General features: G+C 41.3%; 1 protein-coding gene across 2 annotated transcripts in view; it reads right to left on the reverse strand.

Moving 5' to 3' along the window:
- prickle2b (prickle homolog 2b) overlaps positions 1-22254 on the reverse strand; it is a 90637-nt gene extending 68383 nt beyond the window's left edge. Inside the window, exons 1-2 of one of the 2 annotated variants that reach the window (XM_079683485.1) lie at positions 22122-22254; positions 20829-20914 (exon numbers count right to left, since the gene is read on the reverse strand). In XM_079683485.1, coding sequence (XP_079539611.1) covers positions 20829-20914; positions 22122-22163 — 128 coding nt within the window. In that variant the 5' untranslated portion in view covers positions 22164-22254. Of the gene's footprint in view, positions 1-3688; positions 3721-20828; positions 20915-22121 lie in introns of those variants that run through there. The other variant, XM_079683486.1, reaches the window with a different exon arrangement.
- Positions 22255-25798: the final 3544 nt, after the last annotated feature.

Below are 25798 nucleotides of genomic sequence, written 5' to 3' on the forward strand. Positions count from 1 at the left end.
GTTTCAATTTGTGCCCCCACAGGCCAGTGGTGTTTGTTTGAGTTTGTTACTTTAACCGGCTTAAGATCAAACCCCACCACAGCTTTCTTTCTTTCTAAATAAAGTATATATTTATGTTACAAATACACTGATATGTATTTTATGTTATCTACATAAAGAATGACATTATTTAATGTGGATAAAGTGAGCCTTTGTGTCTTCTGCTAACATGTATGGTCAGTTTAAAGGGGAGTTATCATCTTGTTGGGCATATATTATATAATCACGTTGATCCAAATGCAAACGAAGGATGGCACATTTAAGGGTAAAGAATTGGAGCTTCCCAGCCACTAACAAGAGTTTCAAAGATCCTTGCCATGAAACAATTCTTAGAGAGTGCCGTCTAACATGTTGCTCCAACATGTATCATTGATAACCAACAGGTGACAGAGCCAAGGAAATTTGAGGCCAAAGCGTTCACCTTATTTTAACATAACAGTTTTCCCTCTTTTTGCTGAAGTAAGCTAAGTACCTGCTTGCTCTAGCTTCATGTTTGGCATACATACAGTAATTTACCGTAACTCTTGACAAGGAAGCCAATATACAAGTTATTTTCAAAATGTCACTATTGCATTGCAGCAACCGTGCATTTTCAGGATTTGCTCTGACATTTGTGCTGTTTGATCAAAGTTTCATTCAACACATGAATAGCAAGGACAACCAAATTCAATAAATCAATTTTCTTTTTGGAGTCATGGAATGAATTTAAACCAGTTTCCTGAATTGTAATGACTTTGATACTAGCCCTGAATCATTGGATAAACGCATTCTGAAATATGATCATGACGGATGCCCACTTAGCGAGTGAACCCCAAAACTCGCCGCCGCCCTCTGCCAGGCTAACCTCTGGACTAAAATAAGTCCCACATGTGCACATTTGGCAGGAGCACGACCCTATTAACCCTAAACCAGGCCTATGCAGGGTCTTGCTAATGACAACCCCCGACCCTCCTTCGTCTGGCCCATGATGGCTGACTGACAGTCATGGTCTGCACACACAAACAAACACACAGCGTTATTGGGCATGGACACACACACAAACACACACAGGACCTGTGGAGGCAAGTTGTGTGTCGATAAGGAGGAGGTCAAACAACAGATGGCAGCCAGAGGATTAGTGCAACTCAGTCCACACACACACACACACACACACACACGCACACCACACACACCAGACACACCAGACACACACACACACACACACACACACACACACACACACACACACACACACACACACACACACACACACACACACACACACGTATTAAAGAGGCGTTATGGAAGTCAATATTACTTTCCCTGAATTATACTTTCTAATATTGTCTAGTTTTGGTGCATTGGTGTAATGCATGATGTCCTATTTTAACTCACCAAAAAACATAAAAGGTTGTTTACAAACTGAGAATTGAAACCCCAAAAAGCTAATTATTTTCTATATTTATCATCAAATACTGAATTGTTTAGGCCTCTAAGAAATGTGTACATGAACAAATATGAGAAGGAATATCACTCTTTGATAAATATGTAACTAAAATATGTAACTAAAATATGTAACTAAAATATATATATATATATATATATATATATATGGCTGTTGACATATATTATGTCAACAGCCATTATAGTAGCTCTGTACAGCTGCACTAATTGTAAAACCATTCTCACGATCTTAGATTATCATGTTTACATGCTAACACTCGCTAATTAACTACAACTACAGCTGAGGCTAATGGGAATTTAATTAGTTGGACAAGTATTTGTTCATCCTCCAAAGTATTCCAAACATTTAACAGAGGCTAACTTTTTTTTCAATAAATCGTAAGGGAGAAATGAATGTTGTGGTACCAGATGTCACGTCAATCTAACCAATACTTGTTGAGAGACCACATAAGTAACAACTGAATGATAATGGTATAAATATTGGACATCTACTGCATGCTTAACTGACTGGTGGTTACACACACAATAAATAAACCAGACAACAAAGTAAGTCACAAAGATTTCTGGAAGAGGGAGCTGGTCCGACATATTTTCATAAATCGCTCCACAGGTATTGAGCAACTATAGATCTGTGCAACATAAAAATAAGAAAGTGCTGTAATTCTACGGCATTTGCAATAAAAACATAATTTCAGCAGTTACGAAACGAACACTTCCAAGAAACAGTAGGGTCAAAATCTGCTTACAACAAGTGATGCTTGACATGAGCGTGTGTAGGCATTGATGTTTCGTCTTCTTATTGTGCAACCACGACTGAAAACTTTTAAGGCAAAGCACGCTCACGCTCCGGGAGCACTGCCAAATACATGGAGTGCTCTGGATGCTTTGCAGCTGTCAGGCTGTTATCATCACAGTCGCTGCCACAGAGACTCGTGAAGCTTGACGCTGACCAAGATTATGATTCTGTCTCCTCAGGGGTGAATTTCCAGTTCAGTGCAGCCGCGTTTATCCGAATAAGGTGTTTAAATGCACAGCCATATGCATGGGTGAGACTCTCCCCAAGTCTCCAAGTCTCTCAGGCAGCTGGCAGAACACAGATTCACACTCATCAGGGTTTTTTGTTTTATCACAGTCCCCTTTATAACCTTCAGGAGCTCACAGGTGTCGAGTCGACTAACCAAAACCCAATTGCATCAGGCAGGCAGCGAGGCAAGAACAAATGACTGTGTGTGTGTGTGTGTGTGTGTGTGTGTGTGTGTGTGTGTGTGTGTGTGTGTGTGTGTGTGTGTGTGTGTGTGTGTGTGTGTGTGTGTGTGTGTGTGTGTGTGTGTGTGTGTGTGTGTGTGTGTGTGTGTGTGTGTGTGTGTGTGTGTGTGTGTGTGTGTGTGTGTGTGTGTGTGTGTGTGTGTGTGTGTGTGTGTCTCAGCGATGGTCCAGTCTATTGTGTTTGGGAAGCAGACCCATTCACTCTCCCTTCTGTTGTCCCACATCATTAATCAGACCGGACAGATTATAGTCACTCAGCTAACAACATGCACCATTAGCTCAGAAGCTAACCCAATGAGGAGAAACACAAAGTCCTTCTTAGCTGACACAACATTACGTTTAAATAAACATAAAAAAATTTCTTATTGTCAACAAATCCTGTGAAACGATCAAAAGGAGTTATTAGATATCTATACATTATCTGACTTCCCTGTGGCACCCGCCTTTTCACTCATGATGAACATGAACAAAAAAGCTTGTAAATCGATAGTTTCACTTTAAAATGAAAGTTTTAAATAAACTTAAATAAAATTAATTTAATTTAAAAAAGAGTAAATAGTACATTTGTTAGGGACTATTTTGTATTGCTGAATATAATAATAATAGTTTTCGATTTTGGGAAAAAGGATATAGTCACTAGGGCCACATTTTTTGTTTATATGCGATGTCTTCTAATAGTAGCATGATTTATTTGTTACACTCAACATTTCATTCATCCAGAATGAATGATAAATAGGTTGCAAATGAAAGCAATTATACATATGAACTATCTGCTGATCCACTCCAGTCTCTCATATAAATGAACCGTCAGACACTCAGGAAAACCGAAACCTCAGCTCCAACACCATAACAAACACAACTGTATACTAATCAAGGCTGGCACACACACAGGCAAAGAAACAAGCCGAAATCCACAAACAATGGATATAAACACACTCACATGCTGCCATCAAACATTCTCCTTGTGTTTGGGATTCATTATTCAGCGACTGGGAGCGCAGCTGAGCATCTGAAATTCAAACAGGCCAGAGGTTGAGCTGGGACTCTGTGAGCAGACTGTCTAACGTACCTTTAACATCTCCACACACACACTCACACACACACTGAGACGTGACCGGCTTACCCAGTTTGAGAGAGGAGTGGAAAGTAGTGAAGAGTTGAATTAAAATGTTATCAGCTTGAGATGTGTGTCGGAATAAGCAGGAAGTCCTGTGTGCAATTCAACAATAGACCATAAGGAAGGGGAGGAGGCTTGAGTGGTGACTGAAGAAGATTACTGTTTATTCCAGGTAATAAAAGGACACAACAAGGTCAGATTGCCATGTAACAAAAGATCATTTAAACAGTGAACACATGCTTAGAGTGCCGCTGACATCCATCTTATCTTTCATTGTACATATTGGAACAGGAGATTGGAGATTTGAACAAAGACACACGCTTTCTGGCTCAGGTGTCAAGCTATTAAATATTACAGGATCAGACTCTGCTATTCTTCGTATGTCCGGGTCTACACGTGTCACACACACACACACACACACACACACACACACACACACACACACACACACACACACACACACACACACACACACACACACACACACACACACACACACACACACACACACACACACACACACACACACACACACACACACACACACACACACACACACACACACACACACACACACAACACCTGCCTCAGGGAATCCCTTAGTTACACAAAGAGTCTCCAGCATGTAGCACCTGCTGTCACACACACTGGCCCGTACCTGTCCCCCCCCCCCCACATCTCTTCAACACACACTCCGTCCGTGTAACACCTGTGTGAGGACGCCATTATCAAATAAATAGCTGAAGCAGGGGGATTTTGAGCGTTTTCTATTTGTCTCCAAATCCCCCGCACACACAATATGTCAACAATCCAACCTATTGTCATTATAAGAAATTCACTTGCATGTGTCAATCAGAGAGAAGAGAATCTGACTGGATGGAAACCAGATCTGCCAACAACTGGGGCATCATTACTCGTGACAGATGCGGATCAAACGCCGGCTTATAAAGGGCTGGAAGGATAAAAATGTCCTTAAAACACATTAGAAGATAAACAAATAAACAAAGCCCATAGGAGTCTCATAAGCCGACCAGATGGGGTTTCAAACGTGCCGTAAAAAATACACAGGCCATAAGCCCGGGCAGTGTGATCTCTGCGTTCCCACATGACAGGAGAGAGGAATTTCCATACACTGCGGGTTATCCAATCCGTTTTACTCCTGTTTCATCACCAGAGCTGCAGGCAAACAATTTACATTTCCCTCCCAATGTGTTCGCACGGCGTTCATTATATGTAAATTAAGTTTTTGTTCAACAAGGACATTAAAGCGGCTCTAATGAGAAATAAGAGGTTTGGTTTTGAACAGGTAAATAAATAAACACATACTGTAGATAAATAAAAAAGGGCAGACAGGGAATGGTCTCGTAAGAATCAAACGAGAAACAAATTACACCCCAAGACCACTTATAAATATTGGAGTCTTTGATCTCCACACCAAATGAGCGATTCGGTCTGTTGGGGACATGATGATGAGTGAGTGTGTGTGTGTGTGTGTGTGTGTGTGTGTGTGTGTGTGTGTGTGTGTGTGTGTGTGTGTGTGTGTGTGTGTGTGTGTGTGTGTGTGTGTGTGTGTGTGTGTGTGTGTGTGTGTGTGTGTGTGTGTGTGTGTGTGTGTGTGTGTGTGTGTGTGTGTGTGTGTGTGTGTGTGTGTGTGTGTGTGTGTAATGTGGACGCCCCCAGGCCACATTTTTAACAGAGGGGGGTTGAATTGAGGCTAAGCTCACTGTTAAAGAATGCAGAGATACACAGTGCAGATCACAAGCCCCCCTGACTAAGCAAGTCCAGTCAGCTTTACAGGAACTAAACTGCTGACGCGCTGGGAGAGAAAATGTGGACTGATGATACCACCAGTTGAGAGGTTTAAGAGGCTTCTCCTGAGGCACAGGTTTGTTCCTGGGCCCTCATTGGTCCCGAACACACCACTTTGCCTTTGTCTATTGTAGATGTATCCTGTCTCAGAGTTCCCATCAAGTTCAGGGAACAGCAGACTATACATGACAACCTCAGTATTTTCTATCATAAAACAAGTGCACTTTTGATCCTAAATGGAGTGGCTGGCAATCACTGCAGTGCATACTGGATAATATAGAGTCGGTCAATAAAAATAAATATGTGTTCTTCTGATATATGTGAATCTGTAACTCTACAGGTCAACAATTAGACAGCTACCTTCCCTTCGCGTTTGCAAACAAAAATCCTCTAACAACTGTGATTGTTGGAGTTGGAGCCACAGTTCTGCCATGCCTGCAGGCTAACATATCTTTGTTGGCAACATAACTACTTGTATATCTTGTCTGAGGCTTGTGGACACAATCAGGAGCCATCACGCTGTCTGTCTGTCTGTCTGTCTGTCTGTCTGTCTGTCTGTCTGTCTGTCTGTCTGTCTGTCTGTCTGTCTGTCTGTCTGTCTGTCTGTCTGTCTGTCTGTCTGTCTGTCTGTCTGTCTGTCTGTCTGTCTGTCTGTCTGTCTGTCTGTCTGTCTGCAGTGTGGTTGGTGCGAGATGAGCCCTGTGGTGTGGGAAAAGCCCAGGACTGAGGATTAGACCAGAGAAAAGGGGATTTGCTGGTTAAAAGCTGACCTCTGACATGCATACAACAGCCTTTTGATTGGACAGATCAGCCCATTCTGCAGACTCTGGACCTTGCAGCCACTCTGTCACTTAGCCAAAGTCACATCCACGGTCATGGCAGGAAAGGATAACACAGGTTTATAGCACGAGGGTCTGTAACGTGACCAATGCAAGATCATAGAAATAGTGATTGCACATTACTGGTGTTAGCCTCTGAGACTAATGCGTGATACAGTCACACTGTTGATGTGAATCTTGCACGTCAAAGGTGAAACTTCAGACTCCCATTTTGATTATATTTCCAGGTGCCCATTTAGTTTTTCCAACTTTAACCCAGCATGCCATAGACGTTTCCAGTCTTCAGTATCATAATCATAGTCAAAGCAAATTTGAGCTCTTTCAACATCAAATTTAAGAATTGTTACAGTCCGTCTGCTAGCCATAACTACAAGAGTATCAGGTGGAGGAATAAATCACTGAGGGGGTTTACAATGAAAGGCTACCTAGCTGGTGAGTTACTCTGTTCTCTGGTTTCACAAGATCTGCACACAAGTGGAAGGCATACCTCCACAGCTCTCGGGGACTGGCGCTACTCAGTGAAGAATCAATCTGGGGCAATTCTTTACATTTATCTAAGTACTGCACTCCACAAACGTCTGGTTTTGATTCGTTTGAAGTGTGTGTCTGTTTTATGTTTTGTAGAGGGAAGTCAATCAAATGTCACTAGCAGAAATGCAAACTATGCGGTATAGCAAATCGCTAGACACACATGCTGACAAGAGCATCCTTTAGAGTGAAGCCAAAGATAAATCAATATTGTAATGTATATAAATGAGAACTGACTCATCTGAAACTGACAGCTTAAGATAACTGAATACAATTATTCAGGTTGCTTTAAGTTCTATACTGGGGTTGATTTTGGCGAAAGCAACTGAGAGCTGATCTTTTGAGACTCAACATAATTGAATGTGACACTTCGCATCAGAAGAAAAAGGGTGCAGTGTTTCTCGATGAAATGTGTTCTTAGCCGGGGTCAAAAAGCTTTTAAAACAACTTTTAGATTAAGGACTGCTAAAATATTTAATTGGACCAAAGCCAAAACAACCTTAAAAACAATGTAAGAGAGGCTTATGCTAGTGAGAATCCTAAAGTTCTCTCCAGAGGGCAGTATGATAAATATAAAGACCCTTTTGAACATTAAAGCATGGAAACATGTCACAGAAGAGGAACACAAATACAAATATGAACCAAAAGAACAAATTAGGGGCCCTTTAATTCTTCTTGGGTTTCAACTCTGCCTCCAAAAGCCCTTATATCCTCTTTGATACTGACCAAAAGGAGAGACAATACTCAAGTCTGACGTCAAGTGAGCAACCGTCTCCTTGTTTCCAAGTTCTCTTTGGCTCGGGTATGCGTGTTCACTCTTCTATCCCTTATTTGTCCCTCTACTATTGTCACAGTGATAATGCAGTACTTGTCTGGCCGGTTGTCAAGGTAGCAGCAAACTTACAGCACACTCATCTCCTTGGCAACCAGTCAACCTGCACAAATAAACTTGGCTGGATGAGTGATAAAGAAAGATAGAGAGGAGAGAGAGAGTAGCAGAGCTCTCAGTAGTTAAGCCCAGGCAACAGGAACACTATTTTGCGCAATAAGGGTGATGATGGCTTCAATCAGATTGCTGAGGTAATTTTGTCTGGTGTCTGCATTACTGGCTCTCATTTCCATCCATCTTAATCTAAAATGACTCAATGTCTGTGCCCACACTGTCTCCTTGCAAAACGCCTTGAAAGTACATAGCACGGTACATCACATCCTCCTGCCTGGACTGGCTACAGAACGCACCATTAAGATGTGCTGTGTTCGAATTCAACATGTTACGTAAAACATCTATCTATTAAAACATCGGATATGCCACCTTAAAATATTGATGTCGAAAATTGAAAACTAGAGCTGGACTGGTAAATCGACAAAGCTGACATATGTTGGGGTGTAGTTTTATAGTTTTGCAGAAGTTCACGGAAATCCATAAAGACATTTCACCTGACCGACTGCCATTGCCATCTCTAGAGCCACCAAAAGATCTTTAAAAAATACCGCTATCAGATTGTTTTAAAGGCTTAAATAAATAATATATTAGCCTCATTTGTTGTGCTATAGCAGAACTACAGGTGAAATATCTCAATTAAATGTTCTATTAATTGTTTCAGAAGCAGATTTTAACATCTCCCAATCCAACCTTAATCATTACAGTAGCCTCACTGTTTTGATCGCACTGACCTAATGTCTCAGTGCGTTACTTCAGGAAGCTTGCTATGCTTCACAGCCTTTTTTCATCTCCTGCTTATTCCCCCCCCCCTCAATTCTATCTGCACCCAGATCCGCTGATAGAAACCTGTACAGTTTGGCACTGAGAGCCAGTCTCCTCTCATCCATGGACTACAGCCTTCACTTAAGAGGCTGCCGGCTATTAATACACACACACACACACACACACACACACACACACACACACACACACACACACACACACACACACACACACACACACACACACACACACACACACACACACACACACACACACACACACACACACACACACACACACACACACACACACACACACACACACACACACACACACACACACACACAAGAGGAAGTGTTGGTGATCCAGCTGAACAGAAGCAGGAACAGCATCACAGCTCATCCAGCCTATTAGAGGCAGCTTTGACTCATACAGAGCTGAGAGCAGAACTCAGATGACACCATGACACCTCGCCCACTCCTCAGATGACGACAAATCAAAAACAGACAGGCAGACAGGGGGAGGAAGGACGAAAAAGTGATGATGGATAAGAGGAATATACATGTGTCAAAACACGCATTTGAAACTAAATTTAACAAACTTCTTTCAAATAAATGACAAGCTGAAGGAGTGATGTTGAGGTCTTAAAGCGTTCGATCAACACAGCCAATAAGCCTTGTGTTTTCTCCTTGTCATATTGGACGAAGTGGTGGCTGTTTTGGCCCTTTCTTCAATATTATACAGCAGAAGTCCATTTTGTTTCAGATCAATATGCTACTTAGGTCAACCAGTAACCAGGAGGTTCCTAAATCAATAAACCAATCAAACAATCTAACACTGCAGAGTCATCAAGCTCCTCTTTTGCAGTTTGGACAAATGAGGTTTTGGGTTCCACTGGGGTTTGCGTCTGTAATGAAAATAGGCCAAGTCATTAAAGTAATGGGAAGTCAAAGAGAAACTGTCAGCATGTCTCTAACTTATGAGGTTGACTTCATAAACAAAGTAATGATCTCTTTCTGGGTCATGAAGCTCTGAGCTTTTCTTGTCTTTCTTGTTAATTAGTGGATGCTTTTGACAACCAAATACCTTATTCTGTGCATGAACAAATTACACAAAGATGATAACTGGGAAAATACACTACTGTGCGGTTGTACAATGCTGACCTCTATTGGCTGCTTCAATCTTAAACTTTTTTTTCTAAAATCACCACTACTGAGGAACTCTTCCAAACACATGAAATCAATCGAGTGTTCACACCACGCCACTGGTACGGCTCTGATCAAGGATTTTCACTTCCACACACACCCTCCGGATGGGAACAGGTGGCTGAACAGAGAGGAAAGGGGGTGGGGTGGGGGGGGGATAAAACAAGAGGAGGACAGAATCAAAGAGGGCTTTGAAGTGGTGCACTGCTTAAACCTCGCTGCACTGGGCTGGCACTCTTTAAACTGGATAGATGAGGAGATGCATGAACGGACGGATGCAGGGAGGAAGACAGACGGAGAAAGGGTTAGTGAGAAGAGATGGATGCGGTGATACAAAGGGCATGTCAGACTCAGAATGAACACAGAATAAAGAGAAATTGTTGAAATCTGAAAAGACCAAAGTAGCAATGTAGTTTCATTTATCAGTCTTTCCAGTCAAACCACTCATCGATTGGCAAACTGATTTATGACTTCATTGATTAGTCGACAGGCAGACAAAACATCGTAAATACATTTGATAACCAATCAATTGTTGAAATCAAAAGGTTGGGATGGGGTTTGGATACTTGGTCCATTGCTTTGGTTAAGACTTAATAAAGACTATTAGATGGATGGCCATGAACATTTTGTTAACATATTCATGGTCCCCAGAGGATGAATCCTAATTACTTTGCTCAGTTGTCCTTATAGCGCCGCCAAAAGGTTGGATGCTGGATTGCCCCAGAGGATACATTTTGACTTTCTGTTTAGTTCCTTTTTCTAAAGTAATCCAATGATTCCTCAGCATCTACTTGATGGTTTGACACCAAGTTTTGTACAGACATTTATGTAAGATTTTATACCTTGATATTTTATCGAGCACTATCATCAGGTCGAATGTATCTTCTTTTAAACATAATTATGAAATGCTAAGACTTTGTTTCAAATCAATGGAAAATAGTTGTTTATTGCATCCCTTTGTTAATCTCGTCCAACTTTATACCATCGCTACTACCAAAAGACAAGCAGTCTGATGTGAGAGGGGATTGATTTTTAGACAACCTAATCCATTAAGTGTTTTCACACAACCTGGGAGTTGGGGTGTAGCTCTTAAGACTGCTGGGAGACCAGGGAGGGAGCTTAGACAAATGGTTGTGAAAAAAACTCTGTGACCAGGTAAGTGTGTGTGTGTGTGTGTGTGTGTGTGTGTGTGTGTGTGTGTGTGTGTGTGTGTGTGTGTGTGTGTGTGTGTGTGTGTGTGTGTGTGTGTGTGTGTGTGTGTGTGTGTGTGAGAGAGAGTAAGGCCACGTTTACACGGAGACGAAAACAAAAAGGAACCGATGTCGATATCAAAAAAGTATTCCGTCCACACGGAATCGGCTCAAGAAACGTATCCCTCCACACGAGACCGCTCGACCCGCTGGAGACGCTGGAAACACTGGAGACGCTGTAGTACATATGCCGGGCCTGTAAGTGGCGCTTTACTTTCGCCAGAAAATACACAGAAAGCAGCGAAGAAGACCCCCCGAGCATGGTTGCCATGGTTGCCTGGTTGCCCTTCTGTTTATTCTCCGCGGTGGATTTAGCAACATGTAGTTCATGTTGTTCTCCATGTCCACTTGTTGCTGATGGTTGTGGTAGAGGAGCTGTAGATTTTGCACTAACATCTGTAGCATGGTCAGTAGTGTCTGGAGCACAAAAGCAACCCTGTGATCCGCCATTGTTGTTGTTGAAACACATCAGCTATGACGCGGGTGACACAGGGGTGAGCAGCAGAGGTGGGGAGAGGCGGGGCTATGGCGTAATCGTTATCAGGAAATCATATAGGACGTACACACCCACCTTGGGAGCCGTTACCGTATGAGGGCTCAGTTTCTGCGGTTCTGTTACGGCCTCGTGTAGACGAACCGTCCATACGATAGAGAACTGTAGCGGATACAACCCGTTTCGTCTCCGTGTAAACGTGGCCTAAGTGTGTGTGTGTTTGTGTACATTAATTTAAAAGGGACCATTGAAAATGTGTCCCACACTTTTCTTAGTCACTATGTGTATGTGTGACAGAAAAAGAGTGATAGTGCGTGTTACCATTTCCCTCAGCAAATGCTTGAATAAGATACAGTAGCCTAAATGAATGCTTGCACTGTAAAACCAATGCAGGAAGTGTTTTTGTTCAAATCACATGGAGCAGCTTTAAAAAGTAATTATATCAATTAGCTAAAGTCAAAAGCCAAACATTCTGCCAGCCAAAGAGCAGGAAGTACCGAGCGGGAGAAAAGATCATTATGACATGAATGAACTCTCTGCCGGGGTGGGCGGGTTGGAATTGTAGGTCTGAGCACAGTAAATGCTAACTTGCTGTGCATATGACAGCGGTGAGTCTCCCTCCCTTTATTTCCAGTGACAGTTCAAAGGCAGCTTTGCACGCTAAGCCTTCATTAAGGCATGGATCAGCACCAGGGCAAAAATCGGGGTGAATTAGCGTTGCTGGTGCACAGGTCACAGGAGACTTACAGAGGTTTGCTAATGTGGAATGAATGATAACTAGATACAAGAGGTGCAAGGCTGCAACCAGAGTGTTTATTTAGAGCAACTGTCAAGTGCCTCAGAGTTGTGCAAATATAGTGTGAAGTTAGACAGATTCAATTTCAGTTATGTTCCTTTCATGCATTTATGATATGTTTGTGTTGTTTTCTGTCCGACAGTGAAGATGGCACAACTTCACATGATTTTACCAGGACCAGTGTTGCTTGTACATTAAACTTTTCCCGTTTAAAAAAATATAACACTGCCTTTCACACCTGCTTCATCCCTCATTCAATAAGTATATCTCTGACTGTCCTCTGTTCCAAATAAAAAAACTGACTCCAAACACTGATGCCACTCAACCATGCAGAACGAGACAAAAATGTTAAGCATGAAAGAAAATGATTCCTAAATGATGATATTAAATGCATACATATCTTTAAGTTTAATCGGTTAATTTGTGAGTAGGAGTTTAAATGGTTTTGAAAAATGGAGACACAGAAGGGTGATTTTAGTCTGTAGAATCAAGAAGATTAAATAGGAAGATTACATTTCAGTAAATGTATCTCATCTATATGCAGGCGCCTATATATAAAAAAAACAAATCCACACGCACACATGCCATCTTCTGTGAGACTGAAATGACTTTTCTGATGCCTATCAGTCTTAATCCAAAGGCATGAGCACCTGTTGGAGATGACCTTGATAGGAGCTGTGGATCAGAGTAAAGCTACTTGCTTTATTGCAGAAGCTGCCAGCAAACATTAAACAGACTCGCGCAGCTGTCCTATATTATAAAGCTCTATTAAGCCGATATGAAAGACAATATGCGGGTCTGATAATACAGGACTTTATTCAACACTGATGATGTACAGCAATGTGCAGATTAAGGAGATATTCTATTTTTTCATTTTAGAACATGCTTATGTTTGGTCTTTTGGCTGCTTTATAGCTTTAAAGTGGTGAGTGTTATGGTTTACCATTAAAATGTCTTTCCTGGACAAATATAGCCTTGTTGCCACCACAGAAAGGAAAGAGAAGCCTTTGTGTACGCTAATAGCTCTTAATGTATTTACCCGCTTACTTTACATGTATCTTTTCCTGTATACTGTACGCCTTAGTGATTGTTAAGTGGTTACCAACTAGAACACTACAATTTGATCAACCCAAAATAATGTTCTGCTCTCTTACAGATGTGTATCTTGAACCTGGGAACAGCTGATTGACCTTGATGCAAACAAAGGGTCTATTAGAGTTCAGTGTGACTGACGGACGTTTGCCTCCTGCTGGTCAGTTTAGTGTGCTTCATCACCAGAGAGGGTATCATCTCAGAACAAAACAATAGAGCGTCCTTCAAACAGCGTCAGAGAGCATCTTACTCACTTAATCTGACACACCAGCACTTGTAATGTGATGTTTTCAAAAGGTTGTTTTCTTTTCATTTTCAATTTTCCTTTCACATCAGAATGAGAGGCACTCTCGTCACAATGCTTCTCTGAATGCTTTTAAAAAGATATCGCCAGAGTCAAAATGAATAATTATAAAGCGGACACACTGACCTTTGAATAGCTCAGCTTGAATACAAAAAAGGTGTCAGAGCCATGAGCGTAAACATGTCTGTTGGAGATGACAAATCGGCCCTCAATCTGGCATTTCTTTTACCACAAATGATGCTGTTTACTCTGGGTCATCACAAGAACAATATTTCTGCTGCAGACAAACAAGACAAATATTTAAAAAAGAGGGACTTTGTTTTAATGAGTGCACAACTACATAGCCCTTGTGTCCTACTGTATGACTTTTACATTAAGCTTAAATGACAATAGAAAATACTCTATTATGTTCATTGATAATTAGATTGACAGAAAAATAATCCAGTATATTGATAACATATTGTTAAAGTCATTTTGTTGCAGAAATGGCAGAAAATTGTGATTTGATGAATTAATTAATTAATCTAGAAAATACTCTACATGTTAATTTAGAAAGTAAATAACTGTTGGTTGCATCCCTATAGCAAAAACACTTGGTTTCCATCAAATAAGTCATTTAAGACTAATAACCGGAGCTACAAACAAATACAAAAGCAATTACAAGCATAGAGCAAAAGAGCAACCCAACACCTCACTCTATCTCCCGTTACATGTCCACAATCCACCTGGTGGATGAGATGACACTCCCTGCGCTCTGCCCTACCGCTCACTGCAGACACATCCATCTTTCGTGTTAGACATGGAGTAAAAAGCCTCAAAATGTACGCGTCTCAAGCTCCAGCATCTGCTCCAGAGGTGTTAGGCGTGCATAATTACAAAGTGTACCTAAGCCAGATGTGGGGGAATAATTTCCTTGCTCCTGATAGGATCTGTACAAATACACAGCTAGACACATGAAACAGCCAACACAATGCGCTCTATCGCACTGGATCAAACAGGTAAGGGGGGCGTAAGTGCTCTGTCTACAAAGGAATAAATTGGGTTGTTATCGATGCTTGAGAATACATTCAGAATACCTAATAAAATCATATCGTGGAATCACAGTGTGTTTTCCTTGGAAAGTGGAACATTGTGTGCATTCAAAATAACAAATCAGACAATATCTCAAAAATGTTATCTGGCTTACAACCAATGTTTCTTTACCTGCGCTCAATATTAAAACCTCAGTCAATCCTAACCACAGGGACAGAGGAAATGAGGGATACTACTGGAAATGAGGGATACTACTGGAATTTAGTCATGGTGCCTCCTCTACAGTTTTGATCTCTGTGTGTTTTTTTCTTTAGTCACATCAGCATCGCTTCTGAATTCTGATACTGGGATTCATTGGCATTCAGCAGCTGGCCGGCAAGACCCCGGGGATCTCAACAGGCTGCCGTGCGACGACCATCTTTGTTTCCGTGACCACCATGCTTAATCTGCACAGTCCCTACCAATACTAAAGTCTCATCAAATGGAGTCTTTTATAGTATGGGCTAAATTAGATAGAATGAGATGAGGGTAAACAAAGGTGAAAACAGGACAAAAAGGGGGTGGGGTGCAACATGCTGGGGAAAACAGCAGCAGAATTACTGAGACAGTGAGAGGGATGGGAAGCGGCAAGTTCAGCCCCACTCTGTCTGAAAACCTAAAGGTCAAACTATGATTTATATCGGAGCTCCACAGCTCCACAGCTCTTCGGGTTTGCATTATCTGTGAACATCAGTCATACATCACATGACCCTGCAGACCTGTCAAAGCATAACCCCCTTCAGAGTGAATCTCCCCCAAATGACAGAGACAAAACACACCATTTACACAATAAAAGCGCAGTTTAATAAGTCATTTGCCTCCTGACCCGTACGAGTGCCACCACAGATGTTGCTGCCTCTCTAAAACAAGAAAATAAGACAGCAGGGTAGGCTGTGTGGTTCAGCCAATGGAAGCTTTATCGTGGTAAATCTTCTAGGTTCCTATTGTGTGGCACCGACCACCAATGGCTTCTTCTTTTCTCTCTCCCCCCTCACCTCATACTGAGTCTTCTTCTCTTCGGAGATGCCCGGAGCCCTTTCATATGCCCCGGCGCCCTGACTGTTTTATTTGTCAGGCCGTCTTGTTAACACAGTGAATAGCGGAGCCGGTCTCTGTTATGCAGATCAGACTGGGTTACCGAGGGGACAGACGTCAGCAAGCTATTCAGAGCCAGGTTAAAACTCAACTCCAAACCCTGTTGTTCCACTGCAACCATCCTCTTTTCTCCTCCACTTCTTCTCTACCCCCTCACTGCTGCTTTTAGTGAGCTAAAGTTCCAGCTAAGGCCCAATGCATACAAGGACAGGCTTTGTCCAGCGCCAGTCAGCTCTGGCAAACTGAACCAAAACCTGCTGCTTTAAATGAAGTTTTATGTTGTGCTGCTGGCCGGAGGAAATGAAGGAATTGCAAATAGCAAGATTTCATGGAATAAATCCTCCTTTGTAGTCTGATCCATGTCTGGACTGACCTAACCCCGTACAACAGGTCAAGTGTGACCTTTTTAGCGCACATTAGATGCAGCTCTTTAAAACTCACCAGCACCGCGCAGAAGAGGGTCATGTGATCGGGTGGATCAGGTAGCACATTTACGCTACTAAGCCTGCTAATGAGTCTCATTAGCACAAGTAAAATAAATCTAGCCAAAGGCAGGCATTAATAATTCAGACGGAGCATGTTGAGCAAGGAGGATCTACTCACATGCCCAACCTACCCAGAACCGACTCAGCTTACAGAGTTACACAGTGACACTCAAGCAGCCGGCTAACAGAGGCTCTTCTTTCATCCATCCATTTTTTTTAAAACCACATCCGGAGGAGCAGAAACACCAGAAGACCCTTTTCTAAAGCAACTTCTGTCACCTTTTCCAGTGAGGTGTGAGGCAAAACTGCTTCCTGAACAAAGACTGTTCATAAGAAATGGACATGAACTAAAAATGCGCTGTGGAAGGGTTAACGGTGTAAGACGAAAACACGGCCACACATGACTGTGGTAGCAACCTGTCAATCACATGGTAGACCTTCTCCAAGGCATACCCTGCTTTATTGACCAGTTCACTCTAAATCAAACAATTGCCTTAAATAACATAATGCTATATTGAAGAAGACTCAAAACTACTGATTTGTTCCATAAACTCGACAGGAAAATGTTTACTGAGGTAAAGAAATTGACTGAGATTTGGAGTCATTTTATCATAGTCTTCTATACAATCATATCTCTTTTTGCAACAAGTGGAGTCCCCCTGGTGGCCAATAGCAAGAATGCAGGCTTAAGGCACTTCTGTATTACTGTAGCTTCACGTTATATTGGTCGTGAATCTTCTAAAAGGCGTTTAAACATTCAACTTCTTCTGGCTAAGTTTCCAACCAGATCCGTAAACTAACTTCTGTCACTGTGAAGAAGGAGCAGATCTGCAGCAAACTTCCATCACACAGAATGAGATTGAACAACCTGCACACATTTCTAATTCCACTTGTTGCACTCACTCGGAAATAGCTTAGTGGTTTTCTAAACTTGGCATACAAAGGCGACTAGGTTTAGCATTCACTTCTGAATCAAATAACACCAACAAAAAAATTCTTGAGCGTGATGTTTTGGTAGGCCCGGGTGATTTTAAATACCCGACACTAGACTGGCTCCTATTTTGACTCTGAATGGGAAATGCCTCAACACACTCGGTCAACTTACTATAAAGGACCAGGCTGGAACACCCCCTGGAGTTTAGCTTAGTGGAAACATGTTATACAGAGGCAGTACAGAAGAGGAAGTAGAAGAAAGAAAAGCTGAGAAAAACAGAGCCTGTATTATTCGTCGACTGGATATTTAGACATCCATCAATATTTCAGTGACATCTGAAACAAATACATGCTAACAATCATTTCAGAATTGTAGGACTGTGTAGTTTCGCTTAGCACAATGTCAATAAAACATTTTGGGGACCTTATGACTATAAAGCGTTGGATTGATTTAGCATTTTTGACCTGATGATGGTGCTGAATGTGAGTAAATGGATAACCAAGGTTACACAACTCATCATGGAAAAAAAAAAAAACACAAATTGCAATCTCATGGTGTTGATAAGTCCTTAGGATCCATTCACCTTTTTTATGGCAATCCATGTAACTAATGTTTAGATATTGCTTAACTTACAGCCATATTGCCAGCGTGGCTAAAACATTACTGTTTATTTGGTGACTGACCTTTTTTCTGACATTCGGAAGGACAAACGATAAATCATACCTGATGGACTACATGTGTTTGAGATACAAAGATCCACATGCTCCCTAATAACTCTCTATATTTATATTAGAGAACAAAATCTATTTCGAAACATTTGTTTTAGTCAACTGAACAACAGACAAACAGCATCTGGTTATATCACCAGGAGAGAATAATGCAGACCTGCCCCCTTCATCTCCCTATCTCCAACCTCAGGGTCACTTAAAGTCCACCACATTCCAAAACACTCAACTGCTACAGTACCATACCTTCCTGAATTAAACACATTTATTTAGCTCGAGGACAAAAATAAGTGATCAGGAACAAAGACGTGCTGAAGCTATAAAACAGCCTTTGCACACATAGTCGGGCTTCTTCAGTCGGTGTCCACTGACAACGATTTATTCCAGTTTGTCGGAGGGGGAGAGTTTACTTTTTATTGTGAGACTGCAAAGGCAATTAAAGGCTGCATTCCTGAGCCCACTGTTGCCCCTGTAATAGTTACAGAAAAGGAGGCAGGATAGTCGGTATGGTTCCCGGCCTGCCTTTCTACTGTGGATCGCCATTAACAGAGAAAATCCTGGAATCCACAGCTTCTGTGTTTACTACGAACAAGTTGTCTCAAACCTGGCTGACATGTATTTTGTCAAAATACTATTGCTTTATTTGATTTATTCTGTTTATGAGGATAGCTGGTATTAACAATACAACTGCCAAGGGGTTCATATTAACCCCGGTGCATTTTCAAATACGCACAACTGTCAAAGTAAAAGAAATGTGTATATTTATCGTGTAGTTCGTTTTGGGGTATATGGGATGAAAAGAAAAACAAATGTAATTTTTCACCTTATAGGCTCACCGTAAAGTGCTTTTGTTTGCTTAAACTAGAGGGGAGTAAGTAACACCAGTGTGATTTTGGTGAGATCATGACCATCCTGGAGTAAAACGGTTTTGTTGGCTGAAGAGTTATCCTGGTGTGCTACAGAATAAATGGTGCAGACAAATAAAATGTAAACTGAATTGAATATATTGTATTATCTTCAAACTGCTCAGGATATTTATTTCCCCAGTAATCTTCAGTGGTCCAAGTCCAGCAGGTTATTGTGCTCCATGATTCAAATGTAAGATTTGTAATGAGCAAACAATGTGCCTTTGGGCTTTGTTGCTTCCACAAACTGAGCTGCAGCAGCCAATAAACAACAGACATAAATAGCTCAAAACATCTCTATTAGGTTTGCTGCTAATGGAGTGACTTTGTTACTGAGTGATTGGTGGTTATAGGAGTCAGCTGAGACTGACAAACTAACAATGTTCAGTGCTCTCCTCGGACAAATGCGATGCTATTTGTACTGCATTCCCAAAATGGAGATGCAAACATTAATCACAGACTCTCACACACTAACACAAACCACCTGTACTTCATAGTAGGAGCCTTTCTTATTACAGGACACGGTTTGTCCCACACATGAATGTATGTCCTCTGGTTTGTGGCAGAGTGACTGAAGAAGGCAGCAGGCTTGAATCCTTCCTGCTGCATGAAAGGTCTCTACAGTAAAAACTATTATCTTAGAGCACACAGAGCAGAACAATGGTTTCTTCACAGGAGTATGGATGGCTGATTCTATTAAAAGTACCAGAGACCTGAAAGGGTTCCTTTTGATTGCTATACTTGATGAAGAAACCCTACAGTTGTGCTTTAGAAATGTATCTCACAATATAAAATGCGTACTTTACTAAATTGCTGGTGGTGCCATCAGTTGGTGACATGCAACTATTGCAGGGCAGAAAATAATTCATGAAGGTTTTACATACAGTAGCTTTAAAAGAGTACTTCAAGTACTTTCAAGGTGCTCTGATCATCACATCTAAATTGTTACTATAACTACTGTTGGGCAACATTTTTTACAGATTTCCTTTTTACCCACAGCAAACAATGGGTATTGACGCCAGCTGTTAATAAACCTTAATGTTTTGATCAAGAGTGAACACAAGGCTCTTGGGGAGTCTTCCATTTCCTCTGGTGTGTTGTGCAGGTTTTTGTGCATGTAAATGATTGGCAAAGGCTAAAATCCAAAAGTACCCTCAAGTGGAATTTTCTCTTTTCCCCGAGATTGGACTCTTTTTTTTTACTTTCTTAAAATAGTGACATAATTATGTAACATTTCCGCTTCTATTGGCAAGCGTGCCAACACTTGCACATGATAGGCTAAGGGGCGGGACATCTCTAAGCAGTTGACCAATCACAACAGAGCCAGCTAACCAATCAGAGCAGACAGGGCTCTGGTTTCAGACAGAGGGTGAAAATAAGTGCTGCAGCACATCAGGCAGTATGAGAGAAATAAAGCACTTTTTTAACAGTATGTAAATATGTCACAGTAGAGGCACAAATACAATTAGGAAACCTGAAAATGAGAATAATAGGGCCCCTTTAAACATTTTTCTGATTTCCAAGACTTTGTATGAACCCTGTAATGGTTTTAACTCATGTGTTTTCTCATGTATGCATCAGCTGACTGTACATCAGACCACAAGAGTGGTTTCACATCAATGCAAAACATATATTTTGCATGGAATATTCTGCACATCAGAAAGGCAACCAAATGTGTGGGCAACAATATGATTTGGGTACATCATGGAGTGAAGTGATGCTCTCACCTCCATTTGTGCAGTGCGAAGCCGGGACACTGCTCTCCACAGGCGAGGCAGGGCTGTCCTCTGTGAGGCTCCTCGACTCGGTTCAGCTGGAGACAAACAGTACTGTACTATAGCTTTGATCATCATGATAACAGCACGATAAAACTTTACTGTCAGATAAAGTCTGACATTTTACTTGCATCACATCAACACGGACAAATATTAAGACAGGAAACAAGGAAACAGTCATTTAACATCACGATCAAGGAAGAGAAACAGCCAAGACCCTCTAGCGTACATTTGACCTGGGATTTAACTCTGTATTTAATTCGATGATTGACTCGTGCACGAAAGAGTGCTTCAGTCCAACTCTATTAAATCGTGGGACCCTGTATCTCCAATTTGACAACAATTCATATTCACTGTTCAGGACTGTTGGGGTCAAGGATAATGTTGTTGGTGAGCTTCATGATGTTATTATGATTCATAGAGTCTCTCAAAAGTTTGACCTACAATCTTTGAGCAGATGTTCAACTGACTTTGACAAGACAACATGGCTCATAAGTACTACAGTGGTGAATTATTTCTCCTTCATCCCTTAAAAATACGTGATTTAATGTCTTTAAAACACTACAAGATAGGCCTTAAGTATGTTTTGATCACTGTTCTTAATGTAACCTGTATTCATTATTACCTTTAAATAGAGTAAACACCTGATTACAACATGCTGTGCATACAATACAAAGGCAGCAACAATAACAAATACAATCAACCAAAAAGGTAACATTGTAGAAGAACAGATACAAGTAAAGTCATATGAAATTAAGAACTGATCAAGACTCAAGCTTAAAGTGACCGAGGAGTGATTTATATAAAAGTCTGTTTATATAGTTTATGAGAAGGGATTTAAAACATTGAGCATATTTGGCAAGCCTTATATCTTCAGGTTTTTCCTTTTACAGTGCAGCTGCCCTAATAGACACAGTGAGTGACAAACAAAGACTGTAGGGTAATAAAACATTTATTATCTGTTAACAAATGTTACAGAACTCGTTACCTACAACAAAAGCCACTGGTTAAAACAGAGGAAACACATCTTTCAACATATTTCATGCTGTGTAGTAAATGAGGCTTGTGCCAGCGTTATCATAGCACAGCAGATGTAACGCGATGCCCTTAGCAACAGGACAGAGCAGCAAACAAGAGGGAAAACTTCATATCTAACAACAAATAAGTCGCATGCGTATTCATTTTAGTCGAGACATGCGCACAATTGAAAACCACCAAACATTTAACTTTGTTTTGACCACTTACCGACCTGCTGGAATCTTTCCTCTTATAGCTGCGACTGAACATGACAGGCAGAGGATCACAGGAGAGGAAAGAGACAGGCGGCTGTAACAAATTGCGCACAGAGGGAAACTGGAGATGTGCGTAATTGTTGAAATGTCCTCACGACTTTTTCCAAACGCACCGAGTCCAGGCTGAAGTCTTGTCCTATTAACACTCCTTCATTAATGGATGGAACTGTTCCGGATTGCAGCTCCACCCTTTTTCCCCTCAGCCAATAGAGGACTAGGAAACTACTTTTGAAAAAAACTATAATTACACTTGGACAAAATCGTGATGCAAAGCTAAATGAGAAATGACAGTGTGGGCGAGCACTGACGTCCAGTCTGAGAAAACATCTCAAGGCAAAATAGCAGACCCTGTAATCATTGAGGAAATAAATGTGTTATGCGTGAATTCTCCTTCAAACACCAGCCTACATTCACATAAGCAGTTGGAAAGTATTTTCTGTGAAATGCAAGGCAAGGGGGCAAGTGATCTTTTCTCTGAAAGATTCAGTATGACCAGGTTAACACATTCAGAAAATACTTTTACATTTCCATGATAGGGCTGTGTCATAAAATAACATAACACAACATAGACTCTGTGACAGCAGAGTATTCTTTACTCCTCTTGACATTTAAAACTCTCCCTCTCTGAGCACCTCTATTCACATTTGTTCAGAAAGCATTCATTCCTAGCCCCCTAGGAACGTGTGCCATGTTCACCCCGGGGTATTTGTTCTTCTTTTCCCGATGGTCTGACAGAGATGACTGTCTTCGTGAAGTGCCTGCTATTCATCACCAGAGGAAACACAGCTTCAGTGTGAGAGTGCTCTGACTCAGAGGCACTCCTCCACCAAGATGTGTTTAATATTATTTTTCCTAGATACACATTATTCTCAGAGCTCCATGCTATATGTACTATACTGCAATGGCAGGCTCTCTAGATTTCAGGTACCAAGTATGCTGTTGGATATGTTAACAGATGTAATTGGATTAGTTTTTATTAAAAACCTTAATTAAATTGTCTGCCACTAAGATTGCATTGGACTTTCATGAACAAAGGTTGGAGACAGACGTTTCTGGGTAATTAAGGGTAGTGAACTGTGTTCAATAGGCTCTAGTTACATTTATTAGTCACAAACGGTCCACAATTATACACAATGTGCTGAGGAAGAGCATGTGACACAATGAAAGCCCTGGAGGAGTTGCATAATAGTGACGGTCTGGTAAGCTGATTTTATAAATCACCTTTTAGGGTCAAGGAATTACAATGTAATAATAAATGAAATAGTGATTAACCACAGTAATATATTGGGTAAGCTGAACAACCCATGCTTAATTAAATATCGGCTCATTAGTGTAACTTTTTTCATGCAGTTTATTGTGTAAAACGATCACCATTACACTCGCTGTGTATGAGAAAATAAACTGATTCTAATGCAAAACATTCTTGTAATGCTTTTAACATGAATATTATCTAGCATCAATTTGTATATCTCGGCTTGAAACATGATCATTATCTGAGAGGATGTATTATTATAACTGGTTTAAGCCTGTATGTGTCAATCAAACGTGCGCAAGCCTGGAAACAGTTATCTTCTCTTTTCTCTATCCTTGCATGCACAAAATTCTGCTTTGCCCTTTGAATTTCTTTTTTTTTTCTTGTTGTGAGAAAAGCCGAGAACAGCATATGCAGGTGTCGCTGTGTCAAAACAAAATGATTGTGCACTGAAGTGAATTGGGACAGAGAAGCAGCAAGTTCTTGTCTTTGTTTCAAGGACAGAATGCTAACCCTGTAACACTCAGGTGCACCGGTGGAAAAAAAGGAGAATAAACTAAACAAACTGGTCACACATCAGCAAGTCTGCAGAGGAATGATGACGGTGAGATAGGGATATTGAGGAATACAGACTAGAGCAAAAATGCAGTAATTCCACATCCAGGTAAACACATACTCTATCGGGCATCCACATTATTTGTGTGGGCCTGAAGCTTACTACTAAGCCTGAGTTCAAAGCCATCCTAGATGACCTGAAGGAATGATGATGATAATGATTGTGGGGGCAGCTGACCCTGGGGACTCATGACTTTATAACTCCCCTCATCAAGTCTTCAGTTAAGACCCTAAACACTGTTGGCAGAATTGAAAACAGCTTGCATGCTATTCCTGCGAGCAGAAATCTCATTTTTTTGGTTGTACAGTCAACAGTGTGTGTTAGCACAGCTATATTGGGTTTATTTTTGTCGTTTTCTTTATAAATCTTGATCTAGGATTTCTTGATGCCATTCATTTTACCCTGAATTATCTCAAATATCTTGCTGGTGAACTTAAGACCTTGCGAAGCTTGTCAGCTGCTTGCAAGGTGCGAACATGACGTTCAGAAGTGTTGGGAACGTCTAGTACAGCCTGAAGCCCACAGCTGCTTAGGTTACTGGTGTAATCCGTGTGGGAAGGTCTCTGGGACTTGCACGATAACTGCATTCTGAAATCCCAGATATGGATATATGCAGAAAGTAGATTCCAGGTTTGTATGTGCAAAATCTGACACCCCCTGACTCAGTTTGCTGAGCTATTGACGTCAGCACTGGTGTCGAATATTGCCTGTAATCTCCCTCCCCACCCAACTCTATGTTATTCCCAGATATGGACACATTTCCTCTCATCAAACAACATTAGGAGATGACAGGAACATCTTGCACCAATAAAAGCAGTCAGCAAAACCCATTTCTGGAAACCGCCCTCTTCTGAATAATTTATCCTCTCCGTTTTCTTGAGTTAGGAATAAAACCATGATTTCTACCAGGGACACATATCAGTCTGTTAGGAAATTGGGGGTAAAATGATGACAGTGGTGGGTGCCATCTAGCACCAGGAGGGCTGCAGACCACTGTAAAGGACCTTGAGGAGGATAGGAGAAAAACTAGAGGCCATTGAAGAAATCCAATACAAAAACACTGAGGTGAGGGGGTGAGGAATTTGAGCTGAACGGATAAAAACAATGAATCTACTGACTTACCCCCATAAACCTGAGTGGATGTTACTGTACGTATTAAAAATATATTTTAATATATGTCCTAAAAAAAGAGGGCCCTGTTGTGCTCATTTTGAGGTTCATATTTGTATTTTGTGTTTCTACTGTGACATGTTTACGTGTCTCATGCTGCCTGTGCTGCAGCACCTCTTTTCACCGTCTGTCTGAAACCAGAGCCCAGTCTGCTCTGATTGGTTAACTGGCCGGTCCTCTGTTGTGATTGGTCAACCGCTTAGAGATGTCCCGCCCCTTAGCCTATCATTTACAATGTGTTTGAGCGCTAGCCAATAAAAGCACGAGTGTAACATAGTGATGTCATCATGTTAAGAAGTAAGCAAAGGAGTCCAATGGAGGCGTTTCGGGGGGGGAACCCCAAAAGCATAATAGGGCCCCTTTAATAAAAAGTGATAGACTTTTGCAAGATCCCATGAGGAGACAAACTGAATAATGCAAATTCAGATTGTTATTACAAATCTTGAGTGAGGATGCTTACTTCCAATGTTATAACAGTGTTAGTTATATGTTTCGAATATGTTTCGAACCACCGGTCCAGCGTGCATGCATGTGTCAAACAGAACACACCCCTCTTAGGTCTCAATGGAAACAGAAACCCTGAACAACCAAT

Source organism: Notothenia rossii (assembly GCF_949606895.1).
Source record: "Notothenia rossii genome assembly, chromosome: 5".
In the NCBI taxonomy this organism is placed as follows: domain Eukaryota; kingdom Metazoa; phylum Chordata; class Actinopteri; order Perciformes; family Nototheniidae; genus Notothenia; species Notothenia rossii.